The sequence below is a fragment of the Botrytis cinerea genome, chromosome 8 (assembly GCF_000143535.2).
Source record: "Botrytis cinerea B05.10 chromosome 8, complete sequence".
Taxonomy (NCBI): domain Eukaryota; kingdom Fungi; phylum Ascomycota; class Leotiomycetes; order Helotiales; family Sclerotiniaceae; genus Botrytis; species Botrytis cinerea.
The window spans coordinates 1,567,267-1,588,182 of record NC_037317.1 but is presented as its reverse complement, the minus strand read 5'-3'; the positions used below and the strand labels follow the sequence as shown (position 1 = coordinate 1,588,182).

General features: G+C 44.4%; 8 protein-coding genes across 12 annotated transcripts; 5 read left to right on the top strand and 3 right to left on the bottom strand.

Moving 5' to 3' along the window:
- Positions 1–221: 221 nt before the first annotated feature.
- Positions 222–3,070, bottom strand: BCIN_08g04110 (hypothetical protein). 2 transcript variants are annotated; one of them, XM_024694627.1, is made up of 2 exons: positions 2,186–3,070; positions 222–2,068 (listed from the first exon to the last, which is right to left on the bottom strand). In XM_024694627.1, exons 1-2 carry the CDS (start codon positions 2,726–2,728, stop codon positions 668–670), a joined length of 1,944 nt encoding a protein of 647 aa, XP_024550417.1. In that variant the 5' UTR covers positions 2,729–3,070; the 3' UTR covers positions 222–667. The 2 variants fall into 2 exon arrangements, with proteins under 2 accessions (XP_024550417.1, XP_024550416.1); XM_024694626.1 differs by having other exon boundaries at positions 222–3,070.
- A 396-nt stretch (positions 3,071–3,466) lies between these two features.
- Positions 3,467–5,526, top strand: BCIN_08g04100 (hypothetical protein). The gene is made up of 3 exons (XM_024694625.1): positions 3,467–4,772; positions 4,839–4,993; positions 5,058–5,526. The coding sequence occupies exons 1-3, from the start codon at positions 3,553–3,555 to the stop codon at positions 5,261–5,263; spliced, it is 1,581 nt and encodes a 526-aa protein (XP_024550415.1). The 5' UTR covers positions 3,467–3,552; the 3' UTR covers positions 5,264–5,526.
- A 62-nt stretch (positions 5,527–5,588) lies between these two features.
- BCIN_08g04090 (hypothetical protein) lies at positions 5,589–7,404 on the bottom strand. Of its 3 annotated transcripts, XM_024694624.1 has the most exons (4): positions 7,341–7,404; positions 7,213–7,245; positions 6,313–6,397; positions 5,589–6,255 (listed from the first exon to the last, which is right to left on the bottom strand). In XM_024694624.1, exons 2-4 carry the CDS (start codon positions 7,221–7,223, stop codon positions 6,013–6,015), a joined length of 339 nt encoding a protein of 112 aa, XP_024550413.1. In that variant the 5' UTR covers positions 7,224–7,245; positions 7,341–7,404; the 3' UTR covers positions 5,589–6,012. The 3 variants fall into 3 exon arrangements, with proteins under 3 accessions (XP_024550413.1, XP_024550414.1, XP_024550412.1); XM_024694623.1 differs by having other exon boundaries at positions 6,577–7,404; XM_024694622.1 differs by having other exon boundaries at positions 7,213–7,404.
- Positions 7,405–7,502: 98 nt separating this feature from the next.
- On the top strand, positions 7,503–9,474 carry BCIN_08g04080 (hypothetical protein). The gene is made up of 4 exons (XM_024694621.1): positions 7,503–7,684; positions 7,742–7,897; positions 7,953–8,761; positions 8,810–9,474. The coding sequence occupies exons 1-4, from the start codon at positions 7,650–7,652 to the stop codon at positions 9,307–9,309; spliced, it is 1,500 nt and encodes a 499-aa protein (XP_024550411.1). The 5' UTR covers positions 7,503–7,649; the 3' UTR covers positions 9,310–9,474.
- A 200-nt stretch (positions 9,475–9,674) lies between these two features.
- On the bottom strand, positions 9,675–11,216 carry BCIN_08g04070 (hypothetical protein). Its single transcript, XM_001553963.2, has 4 exons — positions 10,842–11,216; positions 10,668–10,773; positions 10,396–10,592; positions 9,675–10,322 (listed from the first exon to the last, which is right to left on the bottom strand). The coding sequence occupies exons 1-4, from the start codon at positions 10,924–10,926 to the stop codon at positions 10,024–10,026; spliced, it is 687 nt and encodes a 228-aa protein (XP_001554013.1). The 5' UTR covers positions 10,927–11,216; the 3' UTR covers positions 9,675–10,023.
- Positions 11,217–11,839: 623 nt separating this feature from the next.
- On the top strand, positions 11,840–15,234 carry BCIN_08g04060 (hypothetical protein). Its single transcript, XM_024694620.1, has 3 exons — positions 11,840–12,600; positions 12,890–13,976; positions 14,032–15,234. The coding sequence occupies exons 1-3, from the start codon at positions 12,434–12,436 to the stop codon at positions 14,848–14,850; spliced, it is 2,073 nt and encodes a 690-aa protein (XP_024550410.1). The 5' UTR covers positions 11,840–12,433; the 3' UTR covers positions 14,851–15,234.
- Positions 15,235–15,394: 160 nt separating this feature from the next.
- Positions 15,395–17,624, top strand: BCIN_08g04050 (hypothetical protein). Of its 2 annotated transcripts, none has more exons than XM_024694618.1 (4): positions 15,395–16,266; positions 16,375–16,526; positions 16,692–17,022; positions 17,073–17,624. In XM_024694618.1, the coding sequence occupies exons 1-4, from the start codon at positions 15,626–15,628 to the stop codon at positions 17,155–17,157; spliced, it is 1,209 nt and encodes a 402-aa protein (XP_024550409.1). In that variant the 5' UTR covers positions 15,395–15,625; the 3' UTR covers positions 17,158–17,624. The 2 variants fall into 2 exon arrangements, with proteins under 2 accessions (XP_024550409.1, XP_024550408.1); XM_024694619.1 differs by having other exon boundaries at positions 16,573–17,022.
- Positions 17,625–17,875: 251 nt separating this feature from the next.
- Positions 17,876–20,912, top strand: BCIN_08g04040 (hypothetical protein). Its single transcript, XM_024694617.1, has 3 exons — positions 17,876–20,101; positions 20,168–20,235; positions 20,297–20,912. The coding sequence occupies exons 1-3, from the start codon at positions 17,958–17,960 to the stop codon at positions 20,353–20,355; spliced, it is 2,271 nt and encodes a 756-aa protein (XP_024550407.1). The 5' UTR covers positions 17,876–17,957; the 3' UTR covers positions 20,356–20,912.
- The last annotated feature ends 4 nt before the right edge of the window (positions 20,913–20,916 follow it).

Genomic DNA, 20,916 nt, shown 5'->3' with positions numbered 1-20,916 from the left:
GTTCAGTAGGTGTATGTAAGGTTAGGAATAGTTTAACCTAGAGCGAAGCGAAAAGACCTCCGCGGCAGTGAGCCAAAGGAACGAGCCAAATGAACGTCATCAAGAGGAGGTTGTGGTGTTTGCCAGTAACAGTCCATCACTTCTCCCCTTGAGTCCAGGATGTATGCGAGTACCACTACATATGCATGCAAGCCAGAAAGGTCTTGGTTCTCAGCGTCAACTGCCGCGCCCCGAGAGTATAAAAAGCCAGCTCGATAATTTAAAATCCTATGAAGTAGGTCAACTAAGAATGGATGGTCTCAGGTCGTCCTTTCTTACCCATCTCGACGATTTCCAGTCAACCTTCACGAATCAGCTCAAATTATCAAATTTCCGGCTCAGTAGTTTACAAGCAAAGCAAAATAGTGGATAGCGCATGGGATTCCTCACATTTTGCAAAATATTTATCATTTAATCATTGTTCCTGCATTAGGGGAAAGATGACGGGCTGAGACAATCGACGCTGACATCTACTACAACAAGCGATATCTAGTACCTTGGACAACCACGTATTTCATCTAGACTAATGCATTTAGAAGGATTGTATAAATGTATACATATATGAAGAGTCTAGTATACAATAAGTACCCTGATGTTTGACAAAGAATTAAGATTGAATCAACAACATCTAATCGAGGTTATGGGACAACCTAAATGGAATAGGAGCGGTCTTCTTCTCTGAGCGATTTTTACTAGATTTAGAAGGTGGTGTGTATTTATATTGACTTATCTTTAACAATGGTGATGGCTCGGGAGTGGTCAAGTCAATTCTTCTGGAATCGACCTGCTTTGATGATGAGCTGTAAGTTGCAGCTTTGCTCAGGTTTTGTTTACATGAGCTCTGGGTAGCTCTTGACGGGGTGACAGGCTGCGCCGCCTTAAATCTCTTTGAGGATAAATCTCTTGCATGTTTTGTCAGAGGCGTTATTTCTGGGGTAGGTAAAGCATCTGCAGATCTCTCGGGTGAAGCTGTTCTGGAACTTCTCAAGCTCACGGAATCTAAATCATCAGATGCTGTGCAAACCTCTGTTCGGGCGAGTGAAGATATGGATGGCACATTGCGACGGTTTGGCAAGCTGTGATCTACAGGCTTGGAAAGGAAACCCCCTTTTCCCTGCTGAAGCTCTGCTATCATTCGGGATCGCTCAGAAGGTACAGCATGACCGTGCAGCCTGCCACTTTTTACTGACGAAGAATAGTGGTCCACTGCTGTACCTCGTGGTGGAGGAGGCACTTTAGCGTATCTTGTGGGACTCAAAGGCAGGCTAGATTTCATGGGCTTCATATCTACTTTTCTGCTTCGTTGCTTAGCTGAAGGCAAGTGCCTGTTGCTAGCAAGATCTTTCTCCGCGTTGTGAGCTGGGTTTGGCTTCCTCAAATGGATGGTAGACAAGTTAGACTTCGATTTGTTGATTTGATCGACAGTTCGAGGATGACCGTATAGCTTCTTGGTCTTTGGTTGCAAATCATTGGAGTGGAAGATGGATGATTCATCGTCATCGTCGTCGTCGTCATCGTCATCGTCCAATCTCTTCCGCTTCCTTCCAGATTTGTTTCTCCGAGATGAAGAAACCTCAGGTATGCTGTAGTCTACCGTCTTCCTTGACCCATTTATCTTGGGCATTGAGTATTTCGTTATTTGAGGTTGCCCATTTTGTGCAGTATGCTTCCCCCGGAGCTGCTTTCTCCCATCCACCTTCACCGACTCTGCTTCCACGGAAGTTTTTGCAGTAATTATTTCGAACTCGATGCTCGTCGAGTCCCTCAATACAGTAGCAAAGTTTCTGCAACCCTCACAGGGGTCTTTATCGATGTGAATCTGGGCTCTAAGGGGAGGTCTTAATTCCCAAAGCTCTTTTAATCTATGCATCGCTATGTCGCCGGTCTCCGGGTCGTAGATTAAATCCAGTACGAGCATCAGTATGAGCTTCTTCTCGACGTGACAAGCTGCGTATCTTCCGATTTCAGTCTTGTCCCAGCAATTCCTTCGAAGTTTAAAGCCTAGATAATTGCAAAATTGCAGTACTTGCTGTAAAATCGATAGATTAGCACCACCCTGTATGGAATAAACAAGGGCATTGTCTTTGGTCTGGCTCTTTACAACCAGAAGGCAGACAGTTGCCCTAACACAACTTGGAAAACTTACAGCGGAACAAAATTCGTTGTCCCGTAACGAATCGTCATTCTCCCTCCTTCCCCAACCACTTGTTGCTTTAAATTTTACCTCTCCACCTTTGAGACGGATGATTCCAAAGGTTTTACCTGTACCATTACTTCTGTACGTTGCAATGGGTTCTGTGAATACAACTCTATCTCCTTTTCTCTCGATATATACCTCATCACTATTAACACGCCCCGCTGGGGAAAATGATGTGATCGAATTCTCTTCACAGTACTTTGCCATAAATTTGCACGCCCTTTTCAAAGCCAAAATCTGTTGCAATGATGGAGGTCTCTTAGGAAGATTATATGCCAAGCCATCTGCCAGCTTTGGCATCAACGAGCTCTGTCCCAGCATATGTCCATTTTGTCCTGAATACCGGTTCGGTGCCGTCGGATATTCGATCAAATGTCTGGTGCTTGTACTCGTGCTAGCAGTCGTTTTGGCAGTAGTCGGCACGACACCAATGATAGGATTTGGTAAACCATAGGAGTCAAAGATTCCACCTCTCTTGCGGTTGCGAGGCATATCTATCGTTCATCCAATATGAAAGGGGTTGAAAAGATAGGAGGTTGAATATTGAGAGGTAAGGAAAGCTGAAAGTTCAGAATTTGTGCGAGGCTTGGGGAGAAAAAGTAAAGTTGTGGCAAAGATAACCGATCTTGATATCAAATGTAATAGGTCACATTGGGGCTCTCCGCCGACGACCGAAGCAGTGAGCCTAGAGTTGCAATTTCCCGTAATAATATCGAAATCTGGAAAAAGTTATGTTCACACAACTTCTCTCAGGAGTGAGGCTGCCTTACTTGAGACAAATTCATAATCAACTTTACTCACCAAAAGTAATTTTGGGCAATACAAGTTTACCTCAGCAATTAAAGTAGATGCTTCAGTGTCAAATCTCTCATTGTCCCATGGAGTTTTGCATATTCAAATCATAGTAGGTATATCAGATGGCTAAAGTGACAAGTTCACTGTGAATACCTGACAGCTATGTCTAAAGGGCGCGGTCACGCGGATTACAATAAGTGCACAATACTGGGTTTGTGGCTCTATGCCCATATTCCAGTCTGGTGTTTCGCAGCATTCGATATTCCTACGATATCATATTTTGTTCCTTGCATGAAATGCCTGTTTGAGCTCAAAATAACACCTTTTTTGAGACCTTCCGAAATCACCAAAAAAAAATCAAGGGGTTTTATTGATTTCTTGCGTATGTGTCTCATTCTAAACGACAGCTGAGGATGAGTTCAATACTTTATACATGAACCCTTCGTGGAGCTCTTTCATGAATAGTCTGCGCCTTTCATTGTCTGTCATTTCCTGATCTTTAATCGTTGAACTTTGACATCATGCTCGTTTCCCAGGGATTTTTTCTTGTTGCGCTTTCTATCTTTGAATCCTCCGCTGCTTACGAATTTGGCAAAAGACAAGCGGCCGGGTCTTTATGTCCTATCCAGGAGACTATTACTGTAACTGCCTCAGAATGTCCAATTTTCTCTTCTTCTGCACCTCCCAGCAGTGGTGTATATTCGACTCCCGGCTTCACATCTGCTTCTACTAGCTCCGAGAGTCTAGCCAGCACATCAGCATCCGGCAGTACAGCTGCTACTTACACAAGTCCTAGTCCTGTCTCTTCAATTGAATCTTCCACGCTCGCATCGTCATTCTTGGGAACTCTTTCTCCTACCGAAAGCTTGGTATTCTCGTCGTTCTCTTCTGGAACCTCGCTTCCATCAACTAGTCTTGTTATTCCCATAACATCATCTGAGCCTTCTTCGATAATTACGGAAGGATCCTCTTCAATTCCAGCTTTTACTTCGAGTAGTGCCGTTATTTTAGAACCTTCTTCGGTAACCCAGAGCTCAGTCGAATCTTCCACGGTCGTCTCAGAAGTCTCTACGGAAGCTTCCTCGGTCTATGTCACGCCTACGGCATCAAACAGTATACCTGTATCATCTGTGCCAGTTTCCTCTGAATCGACAAGCGTTCCGGAGTTATCGACGTCAATTTTGGAATCAAGCAGTGTTGTCCCGACCGAAAGTTCTGTGTTTACTTCCCCCACATCCGCCGAACCTAGCACTTCAGTTGAATCTTCCTCAGCTTCGAGCTTAATTCACAGTACCGCAGCTTCCACCACATACACTTTGCTACCCTCTTCCTCATTCTTAACTTCATCGCTTCCTTCCTCTGCAGCCACATCGACAAGCATATACACAGTAACCTCTTCCGCACCTCTACCCTCCATTTCATCCATCACAATAACCACAACCGTCATCAGTACAATTGGGGGACAAACCACGACCGTTCTATCAACATTCACACAAGCTACTACTATTGCAACCACCGTCATAACCACAGTTCAAGTACCAACCACCGTGATTAGTCTAGGGACCACGACTGTTATACAATATACCACTGTTGCACCTCCAGCCTGCACTATCCATCCTACTTTGATCAATGGCGGATTCGAGAATGGAAATGGTATCGAGCCTTTTGAAGTAGTGGCTGCGGGACCCAATGCGCCCAGTTACACCACTGCAGCTGTTCCTCATAGTGGATCTACCAGTTTGTGAGTTTCTCCCCTTTGTCTAACGAAAGGAATATGTTTACTGATCAATTAATCCCTCATCATCAGAGAGTTACTTTTCTTCCCATCATCCTCAGCTAGCTCATACATCACTCTAACCCAAACTGTGTCTGCCTGTCCCTTGTACAACTATCTTCTTACCGGCTACGTGAAAGCGAATAACAACCTTAGCATCAATCCATCATCCAATTGCTACATCTATCGTAAGTTCTCCTTTGCCTTACGTCCCCTCACCCCCTCCTTAGATAAATCACTAACTCTCTTTAGTTCAAACCCCCACGCAATCCTCTCTCACCACCCTCATTAACTCCTCCACTTACCCCGGTTGGAGCATGATTTATCTCTTCTTCACTGCTCCCGGAAACGTTGGAGATGGAGTGCAGAGTGTACCTTTAACAGTGCATTCCTACTGTAATAGCGGGACCGCCGATTCACCGGGATTGTATGTGGATGATCTTGTGGTTAGCGGGTAATAGTCTGAAAACAGTGAAAAGGATATGAGATGAGATCTGGTGGATGGTTCGAGATGAAGGGAGGAGAATGAGAAGGTGGAGTGAGAAGTTGGAAACGTCTTTTCTTTTTGGTTTGTTTGATTATTGTATGGCTGCGTGGTTTAGATGTTGTACGAGTGTGAGAGGGAGCGTGTAAGGTTAGTTACAGATTGTTGGATTGGTGGGTAGCGGATGTATGCATTAATAGATAGGTGAATTTAAAGATTGGTCTTCTTTGAAACCCATGGGAACATTCTTTCCCGAACAAAGCACTCACTAGGTGACGGAACATTGTGTAAATTTTATATGCCATGATTGCAGTTAGGTCTTTATACTACATGCTTTATGTCAAACATAATTTCACGGAAAATTCGCCCGCGCTTGTCAATTTTCATGACGAAAAACACAATCTGTTATGTTAATGTAAAAAGCGAACAGAAACTTTGAAGTGAGAAACGTCAAAGTCTTGCAGCAGTAAATCATAAAGTATTACTCAGCCGTTCAATTGCTCACTCTCTATCTTCTCACAAATCAACAATTTTCTACCGGCTCCCGCGGCCCAGACCAACTGGTAACAATTAAATGTCAGTCTCCGAGAAAGTCCTCACCGGCCTATCCCAAATACCCATCCTGCCCATGATGACTCTGGAGAAATTGCCAGTACTCTATCTATAATTTCCACGGTATCATGTAGGATAGTAAGTTTTCCGAATCCTTGGTCGTTTCTGTTTTCACGTCTCAAAAGGTATTTGGAAACGAAAGTGTTGATAGTGAACGTTGTGAGCTGGGATAGAGGGGCAGGGATCAAAGAAAGGGTATTGGTATTTAGGGTGCTCTGCTTGGGCTCGACAGCGAGAGAGTGCTCGAGAGAGCGTAGGATAATTGAAGGCTTGGTAGCATCGGCTTCTGATCCTCAAGCTATTGTGGTTCAGACCGTAAGAGAGCGATGCTAAGTTCGCAGCGTAATTCAGATCCTATGAGGAAAATTAGTTGGTTGACCGAAGAGAAAATGGGATGGGCGATGGGCATACGCAGCCGAGAACGTCGAATGCAGGGGCAGAGCGTTTGTTCCATTGCTCAGCACTATCAATGTTCTGTGTGTTAAGGCAATCGGTGCTGTGAATGGCACATTGTTAGCGTTGGATTTGAAGAGGCGTACATGCAAAAGACACGATATGACATGTTGAAGTGGAAAGGCGGATTTAGGACAAACCAAATCTCGAGTGTTCTTCGGTCTGACATAGCCAAAATAGGCCCTCGACTTTGAGATTGGACTAAGATGGGGGAGAACTAACATTAAGATGGGCTCAACACTACGAATATTATCCAACATTATTGGAGATAATTTAGAGAGAGAAGGACGTTGGTAAAGCCAACCCCGTAGAGGCAAATTATGATATTCATTGCCCTGTGTTGGGGTGAAGTCCAAGTTCCTTTTCTTGCAAGTAAACCCACGCCATGTACTCAAAACTGCTCTTCGAACTATCGGTTACCCACTCTATGATCTCCTCAGGTGGATCGGCAACTCGAACTTCGGGAGGGAAACTATAGACATGGCTCTATGTAACGCTAGGACGAAGTTCGATTGTATATTGCTTAATCCTCAAAGCAAAGAACTCTTGATCGAGCTTCTGATCAGGGATCAAAGCAGTTTCAAAGGCAGGAAGCTCTTTGAGAGGCAACCCTGGGTTTTCTGATATCTCGATCCTTTTACAAGGTTCCATGATCCAGTTTTGATACCCGAGCACTTGATGTTCAGGATGCTCTGCAAAGTAATCCATCAGAATGGGACGGAACATCTGCTCCTTGACTTCGGGTGGGATGATGTTGAAGTTGCATATCATATTAGGAACTGTCACGACTGGAACATCGCTCATGCTATCCATCTAGCGGGCAAAAAGATGATTTTCTTCCATAAATGCATATCATACCTCGAAAACATCAAGAACTAGATGCGGATTGTACTATCTTTGAATCAGGCACATCACTTTGCTGCACTTGAGAATGTATGTAAATGGTAGATATTTTCATGGAAGAATTAGTATAAAAGGATTGTTACCTTTATTATGTCTGTACGTTGCAATATGATTTCTAATATCATATTCGAGATTGTTATAAAATGCAGTGTGAGGTGTGAAGTGTGAAGTGTGAAGTGTGAAATATGACGTGGCTGATCTTGAGCCTCTCTCTCGCCTCTCTCGCCTCACTCTCCGCTCTGTTTGGAAGATGATCCGTGATTATTCATACTGCGACCCCCGCCCCGCCGCTTGCTCGCTGTCAACCTGTTACATTGCGAGTTTGCATTGACACACGTTTGTACAATCCAAAGTTCTCATGGAGAACAGAACAACTTCAACAATGACCAAATATGAAGAAGACTATACTTCTTTGCTTTATTCACGGGTAAGAAAGATATGTTGTCATCCCTCTTAATGTCGCACAGACTAATGCTCGAGCCAGCTTTAAAGGAGGAGATGATACTTTTGGATCCTTTCCTGAACATCTTCGAGCTCTCGTAAGCCATGGCCTCCCAAAAGTCAAGGTTCGTGCGATCACATATCCACAATACGAAACTCGTGGAGATTTGGGGGAATGTGTGAGCAGATTCAGAGATTGGTAATGTTACTCCTCGAATTAATACTGGAACCTGAAGTTGATTGATTTTGTGCAGGCTTCAAGAAAAGGTAATCGATATCGAAGTCCAAAACGGAACACCTTCTCCAACCGTCGACCCTTCAGTTCGCACGATACTTATTGGTCATTCCATGGGAGGAATCGTCGCTGCTGATACTGCACTGTCAATCACGTCCGATAAGGCGATAGATTCGAAAGAAACTACAGATGCAATAAATGCTTTTATGTTTCCATATATTCAGGGCGTTCTTGCATTCGATACTCCTTACTTGGGCATATCGCCAGGTGTAGTTGCGCACGGTGCTGAAGGCCATTACAATGCAGCTACATCGGCCTTCGCACAAGTGAGTAGTCTGGCAGGTGCAATATGGGGCGAGAAGGAGGTAGACAAAACTGTAGAGGAAAAGAAACCGGTCGCAGCACTACCAGCACCACCGCCTGCGGAAGCACCTGCCTGGAAGAAATGGGGAACTTTAGCAATGTATGCCGGAGCAGCAGGCGCCATTGCTGCTGGAGGTGCAGCTGCATACTTCAAAAAGGATCAAATTCAGGAAGGGTGGTCATGGGTAGGATCACATCTCGAGTTCGTGGGATGTCTAATGAAGGGTGAAGAGTTGAAGAAGAGGGTGGCTGGGATGGTTAATTTAGAGAAGAAGTTGGAGGTTGGTTGGGCAAATTTATATACACGGTTGGGCAAAGAGGCAGTGAGTAAAGCTGATGGAAGCTTGGTGGGAAGTGTGATTGGGAATCAGAGGACATTCTGCAATCTACCAAAAACTATTGCCAAGGATTTCTTTCGAGAGGCTATTAATGACAAGGCCTCTGACGAAACAAGTGCGCATATGAGTAAGTCTCTACCAAGATTTGGAGTTTTAAAAGCTAATAATGTCCTAGCTATGTTCTTTCCAAAAGACAATCCAGGATATTATACTTTGTCTGAGGATGCAAAGAAATTGATAGTGGAGTGGTCGACTAACGAGTGGTACGAATCAAGTACAAGAGAACGCACTACAAGCACAAGAGAACGTTCTGAAAGCACAAGAGAAAGGTCTACAAGCACAAGAGAACGTCCTGCAAGCACAAGAGAGCGCACTACAAGCACAAGAGAACACCCCGAAGGCACAAGAGAAAGGTCTATAAGCACAAGAGAACGTTCTGAAAGCACAAGAGAACGTTCTGAAAGTACACGAAAACGTTCTGAAAGCACACGAAAACGTCCTGAAAGCACAAGAGAACGTTCTGAAAGTACACGGAAAAGTTCTATAGGCACAAGAGAATCCTCTACTAGCACAAGGGAACGCCCTCTAGTCACAAGAAAACCTTCTACAAACACAAAAGAACGCCCTACAATCACAAGAGAACGGTCTACTAAAGTCGAGCACGAATTACGATAATGGCAATATGTTTGGAGTTTGATTTTGAATGAAAACGAGAACTGGCGTTGTTGGGTGAAGGATACATGGACGTCAAATAGACAGATTACCAGAGCGATATAGAATGACTGCATTATCTTTCCAGAATAAATGAAAACTCATGCAATATATATTCCCGGTGTATCATGACTCGACTTTGTTGTGCATTGTCACCAGGTTACATCATTATCCCACCTATTGCAGGGTTAAAAGGTATTTACATCCGTGATAGTCGGGAAAATGGCGATCTGGCGGCACAATTGATGAAGCTTTTGAGATCAAAGTCATTGGCATGATCCGCTAGGCTTATTTTGTGCATTTGTTGTGAACACCACACTGCGTTTACTTGGATATTTTCCTTGGCCCATCATGATTAATGCACCAAAAATTCCACGCTCTGTTGTCTGATCTCCGCACATACAACGAGGATCAATCCCAGTCTAAGGTTTCAAGTGACATTGTTGCTTGCGATTCTGCAAGCGGGATTAACTCCTTCATAGGAATTCAGTGTCACACGCAGATGAGCGAGAACGCGTTTTTGATAGTAAGCTCTGGGCTCAAGTTTGCAGGTTGAAGACAGCCAAGTGATTTTTAATTAATTCTTTTAATTTCGATTATTCTGGAATAAAATCCTATTTACAGCGTATCTCGCTCGCATTTGTTCATTCGTTATTCATATCATATCCCATCCATTATTTACAACAAGAAAGCAGCGAAACTGGCAACACCAATGCTTCCAACCCACATTAAGGATCCCATAGCACCATATGCCACAGGTCCAACAGTCAAAGCTCCAGCCGCGCTAGAACTGGTTGCAGCAGCGGTGCCGGAGGTTCCACTGGTGGATGCGGTTGCGGTCGCGGATGCGGGAAGGCTGGAGAGGGCTGCGTCTGCAGCGTAGCTTGCCGATACACCGGTTGCATTCTTGCATGAAGTAGGAGCAGCGGTTGCGGATCCGGTAACAAAAGATACGGCGGCGCATTGGTAGAGAAGTCCTGGAGAAAAGAATACAGTTAGTTCATGGAGGAAATTAAAAGATCTGGGGCTTGGCTAGAGAAGTGGGCATACCATCTGGACCATCAGCGACAACATTGATGACACCCTGGCTTCCAGCGAATGTGGATGGAACAGTAACGGTTGGTTCGCAGAAAGCACCGAGACCAGTTTGTTGGACAGATGGGATAAGGTCTGTCCAGTTGGCCGCAGCAGTATCATTTCCAAGCGTAGCTCTGAACAACCATGTTGTAGTTGGGTGGGTAGAGGTCCTATTTCGGTTCTGTTAGAATAGTTCTGGATACAAATGCATGCATGGTACGCAATTGTTTGAGAAGGCGACTAACATTGCAATTGAATCTCCATCTACGTGGAAGTCGGTAACATTCTTATCGAAACCAACGGTAAAGCCACCACAAGGAGCAGTTCCTTCTGCATCATCGTTGAAACCATCTAGAGAAACGTTAGCCTTTTCTTCCTCTTTCTCTTGTGAAGCCGATCTTCGAGCTTGGGGGGCTTACAGGTTGGAGGATAGTTCAAGAGAAAGTGCGCAGAGCATTGGGAGACAACGGCAGCAAGACCGAGAAGAGCCGTTAGACGTGCCATTGTGTGGAGGTTCTCTTTGTTGATATTGGAAGAATTTGGGGATATTCGCGGAAGCAGGTACAAGTAAGAGAAGAAATTCTTCGAGGCTCTAGGAAAGGTACAGACTATTTGGCTGAAAGCTTAATTCAATTCACAATTGACCAAATTCCTGGGGATGAGCAAGTTATTTAATCTTCTCTCGCGTACCCTGTTGGATATCAAGAAAAAGTGCTCACATTCCGTATCGAGCCATTGTGTTTGTAAGAGGACGGACCATGCTCGGGCCATGCCAACGGAATATCTTGCTCATCTGGAATTGTTTTTTTTTCGAATAGAGCCCTTGCCAAGAAGAGGCAAGAAGCAGATATGTACGGCAAGGCACTATTCGATTTCCGGATAGAACGATTTCTGCGAGTGACACGGGTGGTTGCTTCCTCGTGTTTCTGGACATCAGACATCAGACATCAGACATCAGACATCAGACATCAAATCAGACCTCAGACCTCAGACATCAGACATCAAATCAGATATCAGACATCAGAAACCACCAGAAACACAGATTATTCCAGACACAGTTACGCAGAATCGTATCTTGCTCATTGTCCATGCTCCCTCAAGCTCGAGTCGAGCATATAACCTTACCCGTTTCCTAAACCTTATCGTAAACTCACAATACTTATGCCCCTCCTTCCCATCCGTCCCATCCTCCTCCGTTCTCCATCGCACGATTCTATTTCCCCATAAAATTACAACCCATAGCCTCGGAAAGGTTTCAACGCGCCAACACCCCGTTCAATACGCAGATGTAACTGGTTGAGCAAGTTTTCTGGTTCCTTCCTCATACACTCCGTCGATAGAATCCAAAGTGGTCCGTCCCTTCTTCAATGAGCAAGATATGGTAAACGAGCGCAATTGAGCACATTTCAAGCCACTTGGCAAGGATCATAGCCGAGCTTAGTCGCTTGGCATACATATGTTTGGCTCCTCTGTTGATAATTAGTAAATGCTTGAACTTATTTGCTTTGGAACTTGATTCCGATTTTGCTTCTTGACGTTGAATGACGGTGAAAGAGTGACTTGGTTATTTTCTTTGGATATATTTAATTTCGATTTTACATTGAGGAATTGGGGCTCATTGCGATTAATTGATAGCGGAAGCGAGGGAAGAAAAGATTGGTGACTTTGGTGCATTGGTGCATTGGTGCATAGTTGCATAGTTGCATTATAATTTTACGAACGACACTTCTTATCGATCAAAGAAAGAGGAGCGGAAAAAGGTTGTCGGGAACATCGAAATTCATTGCACTGATCCGGGCTTTCAAAATCGAGTACGATAAGTGGGGAAATCAATCATCAACATATTCTCATCTTGTCTCGTCACCAAGGAAGGGGAGAGGTCGACTTTCTTCAAGGAGATTATTTCCGCTGGATCGGAGGCCGGGAAGGCTACGACATTGGTGAAGGAGAGGAAGATAAGACGATCACGAATTACGAATTTTTGGGTGGAGGCCGATATCTCTAGGACAAGATGGACGCACTAATGAGTGGGATGAGTGGTGGAATGGATATGGGTTCGAATATGATGTTTAGACCTTATAATCAGAAGTTGGCCTTGGGATATTGGTATATTATTGCCGGGTTTGTGGGTGCGGTGTTGCTGTGTAGGGGGTTTGAGAGGTGGAGGGATTGGGATAGGTTAGTGGGTTTTCATCTTTCTATTTGGAGTTGTGAGAGGACTTCGATATTTGGTGATTGGAGAAAATGCTTGCGGGTGTCTCTTGTTCGGAAACTCGACCTAGGAGATAGCCAGGCCATATGTTTCCTTTGTGATGGGAGGGATGTGGGCAGTCAGAGGGTATAGACTATCCATATCCCAAACGAACTCGCGCCGAAGGGATATATGAAAGCACTTTGGACAAGGTTCCAGAGCATGAGCAAGAAGAGTGACCGGAAGAGATTATGGATCGCTAACATACCCCAACAGACTTCGGAGAAGCAAAATAGTTTCTCTAAAATATCCCACCAAACCTAGCAACCGAATCCAAGAGATATACGCGACAGCCACAGCCATATTTCGAGAATCATCATATCCTCAGATTCATATTTCAACTCCTTATCTCTCATGGTTATCTCCTCCCTCGTCAGGCCGCACTATTCTTCTTCTTTGTTACTGGGCGATCTTGATCTTCATGATGACATACGACGTCACAATAAAGGACGCCTACTACTATGAACGCATTGGATTTCGGGGCGCCTGGATCTCAGTCACACAAGTTCCGCTTATCTATCTCCTTTCTTCCAAGTCGAACATCATTGGAGCTTTGATTGGAAGTTCTCACGAAAGACTGAACTGGTTTCATCGTTGGGTTTCGAGGACCTTACTCCTCACTGTTACAGTTCATGGTGCCTTCTTCTTTCGGGAGTGGGTCCGAGCAGACTTTGTCGCCTTTGAGCTTAAACTTATGCCAATGGTAAAGTATGGAATGGGCGCATGGGGTATATTGCTTTGGACCTTTCTAAGCTCCTTGAGTCCTTTGAGAAGGATGGCTTATGAAGTCTTCGTGTTGCAACATATTGCTTGTGCAGCAGTATTTTTGTGGCTGCTGTACATTCACGTACCTGATTATGCTAGATATAACGTATGGTTTGCTGTGGCAGCCATTTCATTTGACTGGGTTTTAAGAGGCATCCTACTTGTTGTCAGGAACTTCAGAGTGAAGGTTGTCGGGGCAGCTTGCAGAGGAATGCAAAGGGTTGGTCATCAAGCGGAGTTACAGGCTTTGAGTGATGATATAACTATAATAAGCATCAAGGATGCACCATTCACGTGGAAAGCAGGTCAACATATTTATCTGTGGCTTCCGAGGCTCGGTCCACTCGAGACTCACCCTTTTACTATCGCGAGTCCGTATCAGACATCGAATAAGTGTCATTGTAATGAGATCCAGCTTGCGATCCGGGCTCAGAAGGGATTTTCGAGAAGAATACACAATTATGCATCGAAAATGCAAAGTCTCGATAAGACTGCTATTTTGACCGCATTTGTGTCTGGTCCTTACGGTGTACCTCCAGTATGTGCACTCTCCTCTCAATGACCTAACGATTCCATACTAACTTTACTTGCAGAACTGGAGCTCCTATGAGACTATTCTTCTAATCTCCGCTTCCACTGGTGCATCTTATACCCTCCCCATCCTCGAATCTATCCTCCATAATCCCGCACCAACATGTGTACAGCGAATTCAGTTCCTTCTTGTAGTCCGCGAGCGTAGCCATATTGAGTTTTATACGAAACGATTAGGAAGCGCGCTTGCTCTTGCGGACAAGAAAGGTATTCAATTAATTGTCAAAATTGCCGTCACTGGAAACGATGGAGCATCAATGACTAGCTCAAAGGCCGAAGAAGGAAGAGCAGGATATCAATCAAGTGTTGAGGACAAAGAAGAAGATACACAGATGAAATCTATTGCATCCAGCTCATCATCAGAGGCAGGAGGATGCTGCTGTAATCCGCGATCCAGTGGGACAGCAAACGACGACGAAATCTCCATACGAAGTTCCAAACGTCAATCATATACCGATGAAAAGACTTCAGATAAAATAGAATCCCTGGTTACCACCCAACAAATATCTCGCGTCTCTGGAGGTTCTCCACAACCTGGTGGTGGTTGTTGCTGTGCCAAAAAACCGGAGGCGAAATCAAGCGAAAAATCCAGGAGGGGAGAAAGAGATATAAAATATTTGAATGGAAGACCAGATATTAGTCAATTTATCAGAGGGCCAATAGAAGTCACGGGAGGAGAAACTGCCATAACAGTTTGTGGAGGAAAGAGTCTGGTTGCTAAGGTGAGGAATTCAACAGCCAAGTTGAGTGATGAGAGAGCAGTGCATAAAGGAACGGGGGCGAATGGAATCTTCCTACATGTGGAAGAATATTGTTTTTGAGCGAGTTCTTAGATATCCGATACCTTTTTAGTTTATATATTGGTGTTTTCACCATCCTTGATCGAAACGTTTGAGCCTTCATTCTCTCCTGCTGGGCGGCACAACTCGGTTTAAGCGGTTCCTGTCCTTGTGTTGCCCACTCATTGCAACACCCCTATTAGATGTTTATGCCTCAAACATACACTCAGAACTAGAAGTTCACCGCTACGCCTGCGAACTATCGTGTCTCATCACCACGTGATCAACATTTCGCACTCACTTTTTCGTATCGAGTATAGAGCTTGTCCTACCCCAAGGTCCACTGTGTCAGCGTGCTGTTGGTGGTGTTTCTGTCACATTTTAAAAATTACAAGTGCCAATCAAATTTTCAACCACTATTCCCCATAAGGATAATACTGGAGAGAAATTTGTGCAAATATACGACTAACAACGTCCAGGGGATGAGCTGAGGAACGATCTGACGTAAGATTTTACAACGAGTCTAAATGAGTATGATGGTGCGTCAATCCCTGGCTGCGCATCACAAAATGATTTGTTCATGCAAGGTAACATTCCTTCCCTCCTTCGGTGAGAATATAAAACCCGGTGCCGATTTACCACTATCCTACGAACAAAATGGGATGGGTTACTTGGCGCCAGCCTCGCTTGATTTATTACATGTAATACATGCAACGCCTTCCACTATCGTCTGTAAGTAAATCATATTGCGAAACTTTTTGTCGGTTTCTTAGAGATATCATACCACAAGAACTTCATGATATGAGTATACACCAAAATGTCAGCCACACCTAGCGATCATTTTCCGCTATCTAGAAAACATCTCTGGGGCCCAGAACGAAGACGTCTTTCTGCTCATCTCATTCAAAAGGCCTTCGATGCACTACCAGGCTCTCGTTCTTCAGAAACCATAGCAAGCAAACCATACAAGACGGTCAAGAGGCCTTATGAGCAACATAGGTATACGGGAAAGGCGAGTAAGTCTTACGTGGCTCCGGCGCCTGTTAGCGAAAGAACGAAGAGAAAGGAGAGGCCACTGACACCAAGTGAGGGTTATGGATTGGGGGTTTTTGGAATGGGATTTGAGGTTGGTGGGAATGAGGTGGGACATATGGAGAGGAAATACTTTGGTCAAGGGGGAAGTACATTTTTTGGGATGTTGCCGTGGGAGGTGAGGATGGAGATTTATAAGTGGGCACTTGGAGGGAGGGTACTACATATTATAAGAAGGACGAATAAGTTGGGTCATGTTGTTTGTAAATGTGATAGAAGAGACTCGGATGTGGGAACGAAGGAGGAGGATGCGTGTATTGTTGCGGGATGTAGGAGCGTGAAGATTCCTGGCGGGAGTGGGGTGCATGAGATTTTCGGGGAAGGGAGTAGAGGTTTGATTCAGTTGCTACAGGTTTGTAGACGAATGTATGTTTTATATTTTACGTTCATCTCGCTTTTATCTCTCCCCTTTCTCTGATTAAATATCTGAATGCCATTGAAAGATTGAGGCAAACCTAAAGCTAATGGAAATAGTTACTCTGAGGCAATCTCTCTTCTCTACTCAGCCAACACCTTCAATTTCGACAGCATGGAAGCGTTCATCTCTTTCAGTAACGAGATTCTTCCTCATCGCTTTGATTCGATCACTTCCGTAACCCTCGATTTCTCCTTTGATACATCATCCTGTAAGCGCAATCAATTTTTTATATTCGCACTATCTGATCTCTTCAGGTACCAGCATCCCTGACCCTTTTCCTCCCCACTTCATCGTCGTCCCAAACTCCCTCCTCCTCCTTATACCCTTCCATTTATTCATTCCCAACAGCTCGCTGACCGTCTCACCCATGCAGTATACAACGAATCCTCCAGCAACGACGTGCCCCGCTGGGAACGTACATGGATGATAATCGGGTCCATGAAATCGCTTAAAAGTATTAAAGCAACAATAATCTGGCCTAGAAAAATACCAGCTTGGAGTCACGAACTGAGGTTGTTGGAACCTTTGAATATGGTTGGGATACTAGGTAGGGATACCGAGGGCAGCAAGGGTGAGGGCAAAGGTGGCGAGCATAGGTCTGACAACAAAGATGGGTTTGAGGTGAGACTGAGGGAGTTGACGAAGGAGGCAAAGGGGAGAGGGAAGGCGAGGGCCTATGAGGTGGGAAAGGGCTTTGCTATTGGGTGGGGTTTCCATTCTCATTACGAGACGATTACTAACTACTATGGTGTAGAAACGCGAAGATCGTACCGGCAGCGGGGTTTGATGAGATCACCGAAGAGGATTTGCCGTTTAAGGTTGTTAGGATGAAGTTGTAAGAGCCGAAAATTCAATGTAGAAAGTATAGCCTTGGAACATCTACTGTGGGATGAAGGCGGCACAGAAACAAAGAGAACGGAGCTGTAGACGGATGGACTTCTTGCAGCTATGATTCTGGTTTGTATATTTTCAAAGAGCTTGACGACGGCCATAACGGTTGAGACTATAACCAACTTGGAGACTTGAGGTCGAGTCAAAAGTTAGAAGATGTTCACCATTTCTAGATCTGGGTATCTACTTGAATAGTCGGGATGATATAAAGTTCAGGGCATCAATAAGAACTATGACGGGAGGCGCAGCAGTGGAGTTCAATGAATGCAAATTCATAATCTTATCAGAGACTTCTGTCTCCCAGAATTCACTTAAACTTACCTCAATCTTGAGCTTCAGCTGGCCAATTCAAAAATTCAGATAGAGAGGACAGTGAATTTCGAAATGATGCCATGGTAACAGAAATTTCATGGCAATTTTCACGCGTAAATGTTATCCATTTGATATCCCCATCAACAAACCTCCCACAACAACCTTTTTCCTAAAATATTACAACACTACACAAGAATTCAAGATCGATTGATTGAGAGATTTGGGATCCTTTCTATTTCCTCTGGGAAGCCGATTCCTTCCTTCTTCTTTTAATTGAAGCACATCATTCCACCATTCCATTCGCACTTGCTTTGCAATTTTCAATTTCTGAGGCGCTCTCTCCCAAAACAACCAGAAGCGCACACACTTTCTCGTAGCTTCTGCTATTATTTAAATTCAGTTTCACCCTCCTGTTCTTTCCTCTTTCCTTTCCAAGATGGAGGAATCCAGAAAACCCACGCCCACAGTGGGAAACACCAACCCGTACCAGTGGGAGATGCAACTTCTCGCTCAAGAATTTAATGAGCGCGAAGCCAATTTCAGAGGCAGTAACAATGACTCGGCAGATCAAGCAAGTCTACAAGAACACAATATTGCTGTCGCGGAATTGGAAGATCGAAAGCGTCGTGATAAGGCCGCTCTTGATGCAGATCAGAATTTGGAAATCGATGTTGTCAACAAGAAATATGTGGAAAAGTCGCAAGCGCTCGAGGCAGATTACACCAAGAAGCGAGAAGATCTGGAAGTTGAATTGTTCAAGAAGAGCGGTAAATCTTATAAGAGACTCCAAGAACTACATGCCAAGAATCTTTTGCGAAGTCAAGAGTTTGAGAGAAAAGCCAAAGATATCTTGCAGAGAATGTCCAAGAGCTTGAAAGAAGAAAATACCATTTCCACATTGGATTCCAATCTTGCACTCTCTGTCACAGCCACTGGCGTCGCCGTCGATACCCCACCTACCAGTTCCGTTGGTGAATCAACGATTCCTGTAGGTCAAATTGAGAGATTGATTCAGGATCAATATCTTCCGGCAAGCACAGATGATGATGAGTCACTTTTCGTGGATTCTCCAGTATTTGAACCCAGAGTTTCTCCACCGATGAGAGCTTCACTGGCTTCTTATCCTCTGAATGCAAACCTTCAGTTCAGACCATCTCCAAATGATGATCACTTGATTAAGCGTCAAAAGACTAAGGACTTGTCATCTACCTTGATCAAGAGCAACACAGCTCTTTCCATGAATGATGCGTCGAAGGTTCAAGATCCTTTGAGCATTTATGTTCCAACACAACTCCTCAATGTGGCCTCTGACAAGCCTTGTGGTTCCAATACTAAGTCCTGCTTCCCCTCTACGAAGACCGCAGACCAAGATTGCAACCCTAGCAAGGAGAACGAAACAAACTCCCAAAATTGCTCTGTGTCACCAATTTCAGTTTCTACTAGACTTCAACCGGCTTATGCACAGGGAGCTTTGGTCAATAGCCCCACTCTCGATGAGTTCAGCGACATTCCTCCTGCTTTTGCGCAGGTTGCACGTCGAAGTCACTCGTCGTTACAAATCAGTAGTCCTCTCATTAGTGCCCCACGAAAGACATTTTTCAGCGCTGGACCCACCGACAATGCCTCGAACATGGAAGAGAAACAACGCGCCGATTACCGCAAAGGACAAAAGATCACTCCCCTGAAACGAAAGGTATCTGACACCAATTTGAGCGGTTTATACGATGATATAGAGATCTCGAAGACTAGAGCCCCGACTCAGATTCGGCAAAAGCCTGAGGAAATGTCTAGAGTTCGAGAAGTACGCAGAAGCGCAACCAATCCTTCAAGTGCCAGCGGTGCAGATAGGGACCGTGGTACCCAAAATCCCCAATTTGTTTGGAATGAAACTATCAGGGAGCCAACTCCAAGCGTGACCGGTGCATTTCAATCTATGAATGCAGAGCCAGCACGCATGACAAGCCATGCCCATCGACCTAGTAATGCAGAGGCAATTCGATCAACGGTCTTGACTCCAAGACATAGCAATGTAGGCACATCACGAAGAACAACCAGTGGCACTAGATCCGTCAGCTCAGAGCCGTTTCGACCAGTAGCTATTACCCACAAGCCTAGTATTGCAGAGACTCGACTATCCTTCGCTTTCATTCCTATTGAGTACATTTCTTATGATGCTGGCGCCCCCACCCGCTGCTACCCTGTTACCTGGGCTGGCACGAAAGGTATTCACAACTCTAGACAACAAGTCAGCCATAACTATAGACTACAAATGATGCACACGAAAAATGGATTCTTGCACCCCTATGATGGCGCTGATGACAAATCCTCACAGTATCCCAAGTTGGTGGTCGATAATTCTTGGGTTCTTGGTGGCTTCTATCACAGAGAGTTGGGCAACTGCAGAATCGAGATTTATAGGCCGAGATCGAAGAAGGAGTATAGGGTGGAATCTGAGGAATCTTTAGACCCTGCCGATATTCAAAGCGCGAGGTTGAGAATTGAATTTGCCAAGAAAGGAGAACTTGATCACTTTCTTCAGTGGTACAAACAGATGCACCCTGATGCTGAAATTCGTCCTAAGTATGTCCCTCATGAAACCGTCGATTGTACTTTTTTCCGCGACACCCAGCTAAATCATGTTCCTAGTAATCTCCTTGGCTCCCTCAGAGGATTCCATAACGAGAGGGGCGAGTCCGACCGGACATTGAGAAGAGGTCAGTACATATACTTTGAAATGGTTCTGATTTTCAAGACAAGAAACTAAGACTACCACAGAGATTGAGAACAGAGCTCAGAGATTGACACTTGTCGCACCTGTTGCACTCATGACTTAGACTTGATCGATCGATTTCATTAATTTTCCCCGACAGAGATGCAAAAATACAACAAAAGCCGCCAAAAAAATGTACGATTATAATGAAGTAAATGTCTGAATCGCTAACACATTATCTACCGAGAGAAATTTACCTTGTGTATCACCAAGCGGAAGCGCACCATCAGCGAGAAAAAAACACGAAAAAACAGCATATCAAAAAAAGACAGCTTGACGAATAACAAATACCTGACACCTACGAATGATGAATATTATGAGCTTACGATGTATGACATAGAACATGACATTCAAGGTAAAGCAGCGGAGCATTTTGTAAGATTACATACATGAGAAATATTGGGAGAATGACGGAGATTTGTCCTCAATATTTATCACAATGTTGGAGACCGATTTTTGCCTTGGTGAACAAAAATGGCAATATTGATGCAGAGGGCTATGATAACAATCATCTTGCACTGGCAGAAAGTTTGCTATTTCAGAGGGCTGGAGAAAGTTGACGATGAGTTGTAGAAAATGGTTGAAAAGGAGAGAAAAAAGAGGAGAGGTAAAGAGAGAACAGTTC

Excerpts from the sequence above, each read along its gene's own strand:
- BCIN_08g04110 (XM_024694626.1), bottom strand. The coding sequence starts at position 2,728 with ATGCCTCGCAACCGCAAGAGAGGTGGAATCTTTGACTCCTATGGTTTA.
- BCIN_08g04100 (XM_024694625.1), top strand. The coding sequence starts at position 3,553 with ATGCTCGTTTCCCAGGGATTTTTTCTTGTTGCGCTTTCTATCTTTGAA. Across the intron at positions 4,773-4,838 it reads CATAGTGGATCTACCAGTTT|AGAGTTACTTTTCTTCCCAT; the intron begins GTGAGTTTCTCC and ends CCTCATCATCAG. Across the intron at positions 4,994-5,057 it reads ATCCAATTGCTACATCTATC|TTCAAACCCCCACGCAATCC; the intron begins GTAAGTTCTCCT and ends AACTCTCTTTAG.
- BCIN_08g04090 (XM_024694623.1), bottom strand. The coding sequence starts at position 6,614 with ATGTTGGATAATATTCGTAGTGTTGAGCCCATCTTAAT. Across the intron at positions 6,398-6,576 it reads AGTGTTGAGCCCATCTTAAT|CACCGATTGCCTTAACACAC; the intron begins GTTAGTTCTCCC and ends TGCCATTCACAG. Across the intron at positions 6,256-6,312 it reads CATTCGACGTTCTCGGCTGC|GATCTGAATTACGCTGCGAA; the intron begins GTATGCCCATCG and ends TTTTCCTCATAG.
- BCIN_08g04080 (XM_024694621.1), top strand. The coding sequence starts at position 7,650 with ATGAAGAAGACTATACTTCTTTGCTTTATTCACGG. Across the intron at positions 7,898-7,952 it reads GTGAGCAGATTCAGAGATTG|GCTTCAAGAAAAGGTAATCG; the intron begins GTAATGTTACTC and ends GATTTTGTGCAG. Across the intron at positions 8,762-8,809 it reads CGAAACAAGTGCGCATATGA|CTATGTTCTTTCCAAAAGAC; the intron begins GTAAGTCTCTAC and ends ATAATGTCCTAG.
- BCIN_08g04070 (XM_001553963.2), bottom strand. The coding sequence starts at position 10,926 with ATGGCACGTCTAACGGCTCTTCTCGGTCTTGCTGCCGTTGTCTCCCAA. Across the intron at positions 10,774-10,841 it reads CTTGAACTATCCTCCAACCT|ATGGTTTCAACGATGATGCA; the intron begins GTAAGCCCCCCA and ends ACGTTTCTCTAG. Across the intron at positions 10,593-10,667 it reads GATGGAGATTCAATTGCAAT|GACCTCTACCCACCCAACTA; the intron begins GTTAGTCGCCTT and ends GAACCGAAATAG.
- BCIN_08g04060 (XM_024694620.1), top strand. The coding sequence starts at position 12,434 with ATGGACGCACTAATGAGTGGGATGAGTGGTGGAATGGATATGGGTTCG. Across the intron at positions 12,601-12,889 it reads AGGTGGAGGGATTGGGATAG|ACTTCGGAGAAGCAAAATAG; the intron begins GTTAGTGGGTTT and ends ATACCCCAACAG. Across the intron at positions 13,977-14,031 it reads GTCCTTACGGTGTACCTCCA|AACTGGAGCTCCTATGAGAC; the intron begins GTATGTGCACTC and ends CTTTACTTGCAG.
- BCIN_08g04050 (XM_024694618.1), top strand. The coding sequence starts at position 15,626 with ATGTCAGCCACACCTAGCGATCATTTTCCGCTATCTAGAAAACATCTC. Across the intron at positions 16,267-16,374 it reads CTACAGGTTTGTAGACGAAT|TTACTCTGAGGCAATCTCTC; the intron begins GTATGTTTTATA and ends TAATGGAAATAG. Across the intron at positions 17,023-17,072 it reads GGAAAGGGCTTTGCTATTGG|AAACGCGAAGATCGTACCGG; the intron begins GTGGGGTTTCCA and ends ACTATGGTGTAG.
- BCIN_08g04040 (XM_024694617.1), top strand. The coding sequence starts at position 17,958 with ATGGAGGAATCCAGAAAACCCACGCCCACAGTGGGAAACACCAACCCG. Across the intron at positions 20,102-20,167 it reads GATGCTGAAATTCGTCCTAA|TAATCTCCTTGGCTCCCTCA; the intron begins GTATGTCCCTCA and ends TCATGTTCCTAG. Across the intron at positions 20,236-20,296 it reads CGACCGGACATTGAGAAGAG|AGATTGAGAACAGAGCTCAG; the intron begins GTCAGTACATAT and ends AGACTACCACAG.